Genomic DNA, 11,431 nt, shown 5'->3' on the forward strand with positions numbered 1-11,431 from the left:
ACTTCTCCGTTTGCTGCAATGTTCAGGTCATGCAATTCAATTGAATCAAGAGTTTCAAAGGCTGTCAGGACGAAGAAAAAAAATTGGAAGTTTACCACCATTGTTGTGTTGTCTTCACCGCAATTATATATACGTACCTGTTCAAGTCGTTAATAAAAGTGAAGGTCGAATGGAGAACACATCCATTCCCTCCCATCCCCCCAAAACAAGGTTTACTGTTTGGAATGATTTTTAGTGGTGTTTGACTGCTGGACAGGCTAAAAACAAACATTACTTTACTCTGCATGAGATTACATACATTTTGCCAAATTGCTGCAAAAACTACAATTTGTGCTCAAAACAAAATTCAATTGGGGGGGAAGTATTTCCTTGATCAGACTGATGGCTGTTGACAAGAAGAAACGAAGTGAGCCAACTGCTTTTCATTGCAAGCATCTACTATAAATGGAGGAGTTGTGTGCATCCTACATTGTCTTAATTATGCACGGTAAGTATATTTATCAATTATGAACTATACCTTTTGACCTTGAAAGACCCTGACAAACCTTTAGGACTATAAATGGGTGTGTCACGTTTGTGTTCCACTGAAGTGTTTTGATGTGGGATTGTAACACCAAAATGATCATGACCTCCTGAATCGATTTGGCCATAGTACAGCAGACAGGTATGCAACTAGGTGGTGAAGACCAATGAAAATTTGGTCCAACAGACAGAGTGCTAATAAATAAATCAAAGGCAACTCATTGCAGCAACATTTATTTTCAATCAACTCAACAGGAAAGGCAAACAAATGGAGAATTTTTTTTTCAGATCAATATTCTCCCTCCACCTCTTCTCCCATGGAATCAATTCCAACCTCTTCATAATCCTTCTCCAAGGCAGCAAGATCTTCACGTGCTTCGGAGAACTCACCCTCCTCCATGCCCTCACCGACATACCAGTGGACGAAGGCACGCTTGGCATACATCAGGTCAAACTTGTGATCAAGACGAGCCCAAGCTTCAGCAATTGCTGTGGTGTTGCTGAGCATGCAAACAGCACGCTCAACCTTGGCAAGGTCACCCCCTGGCACCACAGTAGATGCTTGGTAATTGATGCCAACTTTGAAGCCAGTTGGGCACCAATCAACAAATTGGATGGAACGCTTAGTCTTGATGGTAGCAATGGCGGCATTTACATCCTTTGGGGTGACATCGCCACGGTAGAGCATGCAACATGCCATGTACTTTCCATGGCGAGGATCACACTTTACCATCTGGTTGGTGGGTTCAAAGCAAGCGTTGGTAATGTCAGCCACAGACAACTGTTCATGGTATGCTTTCTCAACTGAAATCACAGGTGCATAGGTGGTCAATGGGAAATGAATGCGAGGGTAAGGTACAAGGTTGGTTTGGAACTCCGTCAGATCGACATTGAGTGCACCATAAAAACGCAATGAGGCGGTGATCGAGGAAACTACCTGCCCAATGAGGCGGTTCAGGTTGGTGTAGGATGGGCGCTCAATGTCCAGGTTTCTGCGACAGATGTCAAAAATGGCCTCGTTATCCACCATAAAAGCACAATCAGAATGCTCCAGTGTGGCATGGGTAGTCAAGACAGAGTTGTAGGGCTCCACTACTGCAGTTGATACTTGAGGAGCAGGATAGATGGAAAATTCTAGCTTTGACCTCTTGCCATAATCGACAGACAGGCGCTCCATAAGAAGAGATGCAAAACCAGAACCTGTTCCTCCACCAAATGAACGAAAAAGGAGGAATCCCTGCAGACCCGTACACTGTTCTGCCTGTCAAAAGGAAATAGGTAAATGGGGGGGGGGGGGGGGAACGAAGCTTGCGATTATTAAAAAAATAAAAACTATTAAATCTCCAATATATGAAACCTCATTCCAACCACTGAGCAACATTAAAAATCAATACCTTCCAGGTGACAAGCTGAAATTTTGCATGACGATGGACATCAAAGCCGATACACCGTGGAGGAAAACCAAAAATAAAAACCCACAACCATTGGAAAGCATCCACAAGTGAAAATTATAAAAAAGTTGAAAATAAATGAATAAAATTTACGCAGGGACAGTTTGTTACAACTTACAATGTTTACACACAGGATCTCAAAGATTTTGCCCTCAACAAAAATACACAATTTCTTTATTACTTTGAAGGAAGTTTCCAATTTGAGCAGCACATACCTCAATCCAAAATACACCGAGTTTGCTAGTATACATTATCAAAAATAACAATGTACCAGCATACGAACGCGATTCAAAACTGTATCCAGGATCTCCTTCCCAATGGTGTAATGGCCACGAGCATAGTTGTTTGCAGCATCTTCTTTGCCATTTATGAGCTGCTCAGGATGGAATAGCTGTCGGTAAGTCCCTGTGCGCACCTCATCTGAAGTACCAATAAGTGGGAAGGCAGGGGGGGGGGTGGCTTACAAAATCGCAAAGATCAGTTTAATCCTTAACGGTGATGAATGATAAATACCATCTAATTATCAAAATTAAAAGGTATTTTAATGCTTTTGTGCACTATATGTGCACATCACATTAGGGGCGGGGGAAGTGGGAAGAAATCAGTTCTCCACCAAGACTTACCCACAACTGATGGCTCGAGATCGACAAAGATGGTTCGTGGCACGTACTTGCCGGTGCCAGTTTCACTGAAAAACGTGTTGAACGAATCTCCATCAGTAACGGTTTTGTCGAAGGGCCTTTGACCATCAGGTTGGATACCATGCTCAAGGCAGTAAAGCTCCCAGCATGCATTGCCCATCTGCACCCCAGCTTGGCCAACATGGATCGAGATGCACTCACGCTGTGCAATGATAAAAGGAGTGGGGGGGAGGGGGGGTAATGAGAATTTGTAATTAAAAGCCGAGACTAGTTACACTGAAAACCAACTCGGGTTGGGTCCTGTTCACCATTTGACCTTTTCTCTGAAACCACATACGATTTTGATGAAACTGGACAACATTCTCCACCCATGATGTACCAAAGTTTGTTCACACCCTTAGGGGATGGAGGGGTGGGAGAATTCAGGGTCTAAAGGTGTTTTGCAGGGAGAGGGTTTGAGTTACTTGTGCCCGATCCAGGTGAGCTTCAGGACAGGCGGTTCTATTTGAGTTTTCTGATGACGAGTCGGCAGGTTCCAATTTCCACAATATGGAAATCAAGATTCAACTACATTTCACAATTATACTTTCTCCACCACATTCAGAGCATGCACACAGAGTCGAAGAGGTCGGCGGTTTAAACCACAAACAATGCATTATAAGGAACATATATATATATATATATATATATATATATATATATATATATATATATATATATATATATATATATATATATATATATATATATATATTTAACAAGAGCACAATATACGCCCGAAGAAGGTCTATACAGAATTGTGCTACTACATGGAAAACAGCATCCTGGTTGCCATGGCAACCACTTTAGATGACGAACGTATGTCGCAACACCATTTGGTACCCATGTACCAAACGTGAAAGTTGAAAACTTTGGGAGTTGGATTGCGGACAGGAATGGACAGACGGAATCACATTATATATGCTAGTGCATGCCCGTAGGTGCAAACAAAACAAAACATCAAAAAAACAAAAAAACAAAAAAACAAAAAAAAACAACTTTCAAACCGCATGCCAGAAACAAACACACAGGCCGTTCCTTCGCTCTCACGTGCCCGGACGTGCAAAAAAAAAAAAAAACCAAAAAAAAAACAACTTTAAAACCGGGTGCCAGAAACAAGCACACAGGCCATTCCTTCACTCTCGTAAACGACAATTGGATTGGGGCATTGTGTTTAATAAAATCGAGAAAGTACAGAAATCGAGAAAAAGAATACAATAAGTCGATAAATCAAGAAAAAAAAAATCGAGAAAGAATACAGTAATCGTCACCGACTGGCAGGCCCGTAGCCAGGGCTCAGTATTAAGGGGGGCACATGAACTGGATGGGGGGGGGGGCACAATTATTATATTTAATATTTTTGATAACCCGGTATACTATTGTATTCATGCAGCATTGACATCTATACTGAGGTTGCCGTCGCATACGAACCAAATTGATCTCAGCTGGATTTAATATGTTCCGATGTTTTTGGCCTAAAATTATTCGAATGCAGGAGAGCCGCAACAAACTGGCACATTCACAATGCAGATATTCAATGATTAGACAATTGGCACCAATTCAGGTGAACTTATACAAGGTGTTGTGAAGAATTGGCATTAGAAAATTAATATACCAGAGATACAATGACTAAACGGGGGAGGTTGGCACCAGAATCAGTGCACTTTGAAATAAGATACACTCGGCTATGACTTGCGATCACCACATTAAACCATCAACAGCAAATACGACCAGCCAGAAGATACCACAAGGTCCGCATTTAAAATCAGTCAATTACACAGAGGTAAGGTTCTGCACAAAGCACGAGATATGGGATATGCAAAGCACCAAACACAACATTTAACTTAAACATCAGAAGTACAAAGCAGCCGACCACGGCGGGTGCTGACCACAACCACACACTCATCACCAGCAGTCACACACAATCTGAACTCCTCGTATCGTTTTTATACCACTGTACTCACTGTCAGAAGAGCTGCAGGCGACGCATCTCGGTGTGGAATCTTGTGAGGACCTTCTCCTTCCATTCATTCAGGCATTTACATGTGAGGTCTCTCTCGAAGGCCAGCCGTACCAGTTGTGCCTTGCGTGCATGGCGCATGGACCGTCGATGGTCAGTGAAGACATTCCTCAATGTTGAGAATGAGTTTTCACACATGGCAGTGGACGCACCAAATGTTAGTCCAAGTCTCATAGCAGTCACTACACTTGGCATGGCTTCCAGCGTTTCGTGGTATGTTGAGAGGAGTTTTTGTGTTGTCAATCTCTCGTTTGGCTGCTTTTCTGTCTGTGAGCGAATAAACTGTTTTGTAACCACACACTCTGTTTCACTGATGGTTGACTTTGTTAATGTCATGATGTGCTGGAGCAAGTGGGGATCCAAAAACGTGCCATTTTCAGGATTCAAGGCAGCGAGTGAACGGGCGAGTTGTGTGTTGCGCTCACTGAAGCGCTGAGCGATCTCGCCAAGCACAGTGTCAATTGCGCTGTAAAAACCCTCTGCAGTTCCGTCTTGTCATTGTCGTTGTTTTGTCCTGTAGTCTCCAAAACTACAAACTGTTCTAAGTTCTTATGCATTGTGAGTCTCCGTTTTGGTGGTGCAGGTGTAGAAGTGCGAGCATCGTTGGCCTTGTTCCACAGATCAGTGAACTCATCCTCAGAGCGGAGTTTCTTCACGCACTCTGTAGCACTCGCCACCAGTTCCAACCCCGTTAGCAAGTCCATGTCCTCTGCCTGCAAGCGTCTGTTAGGGCCATTTAGCAACATCAGCAGTTTTTGTACAAAGATAGCAATGAACATGAAGGCAGGCCCAGAGACTTCCCGCAAAAGCCCAATAGCCTCCATCCTCATCTCTGCACCGAAGGCGCGCTCTGCATCAATCTCCGCCAGTCAGGATGCGATATCCTTAAAAGATCCTATGATCACAGACACGGTGGTAAATGTCCCGTCCAACTTTGATCAAGAAGTCGTTTTAACCGCTCACCTTTATACTGTGCAGCAACAGTCGGCTTTCTGAAGAATTTGTACAGGCAACAACAAACCTCGAGGAAATCAGTGACAGCTTTCTCTTATTTCGGCTAGCTCGGTGTCTTTTTTGAGTGTGTAGTTTAAAAGAGAGAGGAAGAGCCCACTGTGCCGTCTGACATATCCTCAAAATTATCAAGGCTCCCTCTAAAAGGTATCTCATTTTCGGTGAGAAATCCCACAACATCTACAAGAGCAGACACATAGTACCGGTTTCTATTTAGCTGGTCAGCATTGAGGAGTGTGGAAATCTCCTCACCACAATAGATGCGCCTCTCATTCTCCTTCCACCTCAAAACACAAGCTAAATGTTCCTTTGAAGTTGCGTGTTTGTGAAACCCCCTGCCTTTCTCAACGGCATGTTTCCAATTCCGGTAGCCTCGCACTGTGAAAGTAGAGTCCACTGGGCCACGTGCGGTGTTAAACTTCCTGCATGGATCGCAGAATGCTGCATCTGTCTGCACACTGTATTCCAACCATTCATTAGTCTGGTACCACGAGGACACAAACGAGCGACTCTTGTTCTGCAACAGATGGCCAGGGTACCGCTGTAGAACAACTTGATTCGGTCTCTCACTTCCAAGATCATTGGGAAGTGGCTTGACGGTCACACCCGATCCAGAGGCTGCTGCCGAGCGTGGAAACTCGGCTGTCTGCACTGGGGCTCCAGCCGCAGGACTGACGTTACTGGCTTGGCCAGCTTCTGTCGGCATTTCATTGACATGATAGTCTTTTCCTCCTCCAACATGTCTTTCATCATCTTCATTTTCGTCGGTTGCATTTTTTCCTTTTCTGAGCCATTTTCGTAGATCCATCATCCACGTCTTTTTCTCCTGCTGCGAGCTCGTGCTCTGTGATTCGTCCCTCGTGACTCATCTCGAGACTCGCAAGATTTGACGGTTGACGGTTTTATTTATTAAATGATCCATGCACCAAAAACAGGTTTTATCTGCATAATTTCAAATGTAAGTACGATTACAAACACACATATTTTTAATTTTTATTATAAAATTACTTTTGTAAGATGGAGGGTTGACGGGTTGTGAAGGTCACGTGGTGCACGTGCACTTCATCTTTAATAATGTAAATTTATGTCTTTTCCTTTATCATATTATGACTATATTACATTTATACCTAACTTACAACCGATCAGGTAACCTGCTCAATAGGGTCTCCATATCGAATACGCTGATTGGCTATTCCTTAAAACTAAATGATCCACGATATATATAAATAACCACCCACAACATCGACATTTGACACGAGGTCTTGCCTGCCGGCGTTGGTGCTTGTGTTATTATCTTTTATCTTGTGGTCTTGGACTGTATTGTTTTGCCAATTGCTTTTGGAGATGCGCTGACAAGCGCACACTTATCTCTTGACTGTTATTCAAAGAAGGATATTATGAAAGAACAGTTTATCCAAGAAGGCCTTATTATTCACAACACTGAACATCTGGAATAAGGGTTTTAGTTCACACAGGTGAACTCTTAAACAGCAAGTTCACAGTGGGCGCTCATCCTTAAACACCAAGTTGTTCACAGGGTGCAACAGGGCATAAATGGGTGGCGTACAAGTGGGGGGGCACCAGATGCGCCATGGGGGGCATTGCACCCAAATGCCCCCCCCCCCATAGCGACGGGCCTGCCAACTGGATTGGGTTTAAGAAAATCGAGAAAGAAATCGAGAAAGAATACAGCAATCTTCACTCTCTGGAAGTGAAGTCCTCACTGTCTGGAAGTTCGCATATGGCAGTTACGATTATTCGCAATTATTAATGGCCAATTATTCAATTAGCGCCAACACATTTTGCCTTTTCCCAATGTCATCGCAAGGAAAAACACAAAGAGAAGAGGAAAGAGGAGGAAAAAAAAAAAAAACGTGCAAAAAATAATTTACTTCCTGCTTCGGAGCACACCAGCACTCTGATGTTCCCCAAATTTATACACCGTCTAATATGAAAACGATCATAACTTGGGGGCATTGTGTTTATCTATAAATGCGCATAAGAAATCGAGAAATTATTAGAATACACAAAGTCATCACTCTCCGGAAGCCCGTACGTTGTAACCCATAATGGGGAACGAGGCTGTGCTTCCCTTCCCCATCGGCCACGCCCACGCAACAACGTGTCTTGTCATTCGTTTGGTAAATAAATGGCCATAACTTGGGAGGCACTTGTCCGATTAATATCAAACCTTGAAAAGGCACGTCCTCAGGTCCCCAGCAATATACCTGGCAAGTTTCAATTAGATTGGACCAGTGGTTGTCGAGAAACAGCGGTCACACACACTGCTGGAATATTATATATATATATATATATATATATATATATATATATATATATATATATATATATATATATACATCGGGCATATAAAAAATAAAAATAAAAATAGGCACAAACAGGACTTTCTTCTTTGCTTAATATTCAAGAAGTACACCATTTAAAGGGTATGTGTGTATATATATATATATATATATTTTTTTTTTTAAACAGATAAAACGAAAAGTTGGAGACCAATTGACAGAATAGCCCAATGCTTTAAAGATCCGAGCAAGGGAAATGTTCATATTTAAAGTTCACGTCGATTACACATTGATGCCAAACCATGGCTTCGTATTCGAAACGATACAATTTCATCGAAGTTTCACGACAAGCTTGATGATCATTATTAATTCGTGATGATCAGATCTTAATTCGTGACCTCAAATTAAAATATCTTTGCAATTTGTAAAGTGGGAAACACATATTGAAGGAGTTTCCGATTTTAAACAAATCAGAAGAATTCAGGTGATCAGATCAAGATGAACAATCAAGACAGAGAAAGAGACAGACAATGTGGAGAAAAGTAAAATAAATGAATCCTTCTCCACCGGAATATTTAATGCGTTTAATAATTAGGAACAAAACTAACAAACCCAACACTGAACGAACTCGCTGAAATATAAATGGTTTCTCGTGCAAACTTATTGAACCGCAAACTCATCGATAAAGAATCTGATCAAGTTACAAAACAAACATCCATGAAACTTACCATGGTTATTGTTTATGTGACAAATCTGGAGAGAACCAAGAACCGTTTCTTCCTCTTAATCGATCACGAGTGTGCACGACTACCAGGATCGATCACCAACACAACGAGTGTGCACGACTACCAGGATCGATCACCAACACAACGAGTGTGCACGACTACCAGGATCGATCACCAACACAACGAGTGTGCACGACTACCAGGATCGATCACCAACACCACGAGTGTGCACGACTACCAGGATCGATCACCAACACAACGAGTGTGCACGACTACCAGGATCGATCACCAACACAACGAGTGTGCACGACTACCAGGATCGATCACCAACACAACGAGTGTGCACGACTACCAGGATCGATCACCAACACAACGAGTGTGCACGACTACCAGGATCGATCACCAACACAACGAGTGTGCACGACTACCAGGATCGATCACCAACACAACGAGTGTGCACGACTACCAGGATCGATCACCAACACAACGAGTGTGCACGACTACCAGGATCGATCACCAACACAACGAGTGTGCACGACTACCAGGATCGATCACCAACACAACGAGTGTGCACGACTACCAGGATCGATCACCAACACCACGAGTGTGCACGACTACCAGGATCGATCACCAACACAACGAGTGTGCACGACTACCAGGATCGATCACCAACACAACGAGTGTGCACGACTACCAGGATCGATCACCAACACAACGAGTGTGCACGACTACCAGGATCGATCACCAACACAACGAGTGTGCACGACTACCAGGATCGATCACCAACACAACGAGTGTGCACGACTACCAGGATCGATCACCAACACAACGAGTGTGCACGACTACCAGGATCGATCACCAACACAACGAGTGTGCACGACTACCAGGATCGATCACCAACACAACGAGTGTGCACGACTACCAGGATCGATCACCAACACAACGAGTGTGCACGACTACCAGGATCGACCAACAACCATCGCACACAATGTGATTTAATGGACTTTGAGCGGGGCGGGTCCACCACCTGATTGGCCAATTTGAACACAGATGCGACGTCAAAATAATGAACAGCCCTGTTTCCTTCATCCCGTGACAGGTTTTATTAATTCAGTGATTATCAACATATAACAGATGAATATGGAATATAAACTCCGAACGAGTATTGGTTGGGATCATATTTGATTACAATATAAGGATGTATTATTAAATGTAATGCAATTAAATCGTGCAATGAAGTTGTTGTTTAATATTGATTCAATGTTTTTCATCACCTGGACAAAATTACCTGGAGTGAGGTGGAGAGATTGCAGTGAGAAATTACCTGGAGTGAAGTGGAGAGATTGCAGTGAGAAATTACCTGGAGTGAAGTGGAGATAATGCAGTGAGAAATTACCTGGAGTGAAGTGGAGATAATGCAGTGAGAAATTACCTGGAGTGAAGTGGAGAGATTGCAGTGAGAAATTACCTGGAGTGAAGTGGAGAGATTGCAGTGAGAAATTACCTGGAGTGAAGTGGAGATAATACAGTGAGAAACTACCTGGAGTGAAGTGGAGATAATGCAGTGAGAAACTACCTGGAGTGAAGTGGAGATAATGCAGTGAGAAACTACCTGGAGTGAAGTGGAGATAATGCAGTGAGAAATTACCTGGAGTGAAGTGGAGATAATGCAGTGAGAAATTACCTGGAGTGAAGTGGAGATAATGCAGTGAGAAATTACCTGGAGTGAAGTGGAGATAATGCAGTGAGAAATTACCTGGAGTGAAGTGGAGAGATTGCAGTGAGAAATTACCTGGAGTGAAGTGGAGATAATACAGTGAGAAACTACCTGGAGTGAAGTGGAGATAATGCAGTGAGAAATTACCTGGAGTGAAGTGGAGATAATGCAGTGAGAATCTACCTGGAGTGAAGTGGAGATAATGCAGTGAGAAATTACCTGGAGTGAAGTGGAGATAATGCAGTGAGAAACTACCTGGAGTGAAGTGGAGATAATGCAGTGAGAAATTACCTGGAGTGAAGTGGAGATAATGCAGTGAGAAATTACCTGGAGTGAAGTGGAGATAATGCAGTGAGAAATTACCTGGAGTGAAGTGGAGATAATGCAGTGAGAAATTACCTGGAGTGAAGTGGAGATATTGCAGTGAGAAATTACCTGGAGTGAAGTGGAGATAATGCAGTGAGAAATTACCTGGAGTGAAGTGGAGATAATGCAGTGAGAAATTACCTGGAGTGAAGTGGAGATAATGCAGTGAGAAATTACCTGGAGTGAAGTGGAGAGATTGCAGTGAGAAATTACCTGGAGTGAAGTGGAGATAATGCAGTGAGAAATTACCTGGAGTGAAGTGGAGAGATTGCAGTGAGAAATTACCTGGAGTGAAGTGGAGATAATGCAGTGAGAAACTACCTGGAGTGAAGTGGAGATAATGCAGTGAGAAATTACCTGGAGTGAAGTGGAGAGATTGCAGTGAGAAATTACCTGGAGTGAAGTGGAGATAATGCAGTGAGAAACTACCTGGAGTGAAGTGATGAGATTGCAGTGAGAAATTACTTGGAGTGAAGTGTGGAGACTGCAGTGAGAAATTACCTGGAGTGAAGTGGAGATAATGCAGTGAGAAATTACCTGGAGTGAAGTGGAGATAATGCAGTGAGAAATTACCTGGAGTGAAGTGGAGAGATTGCAGTGAGAAATTACCTGGAGTGAAGTGGAGATAATGCAGTG

General features: G+C 43.0%; 1 protein-coding gene across 1 annotated transcript; it reads right to left on the reverse strand.

Moving 5' to 3' along the window:
- Positions 1-480: 480 nt before the first annotated feature.
- LOC147029567 (tubulin alpha chain, testis-specific-like) lies at positions 481-8,914 on the reverse strand. Its single transcript, XM_085872720.1, has 4 exons — positions 8,716-8,914; positions 2,597-2,816; positions 2,245-2,393; positions 481-1,783 (listed from the first exon to the last, which is right to left on the reverse strand). The coding sequence occupies exons 1-4, from the start codon at positions 8,716-8,718 to the stop codon at positions 812-814; spliced, it is 1,344 nt and encodes a 447-aa protein (XP_085728846.1). The 5' UTR covers positions 8,719-8,914; the 3' UTR covers positions 481-811.
- Positions 8,915-11,431: the final 2,517 nt, after the last annotated feature.

The sequence above is a fragment of the Eptatretus burgeri genome, chromosome 3 (assembly GCF_056783735.1).
Source record: "Eptatretus burgeri isolate ZD-2024b chromosome 3, Ebu_testis_v1, whole genome shotgun sequence".
Lineage (NCBI taxonomy): Eukaryota > Metazoa > Chordata > Myxini > Myxiniformes > Myxinidae > Eptatretus > Eptatretus burgeri.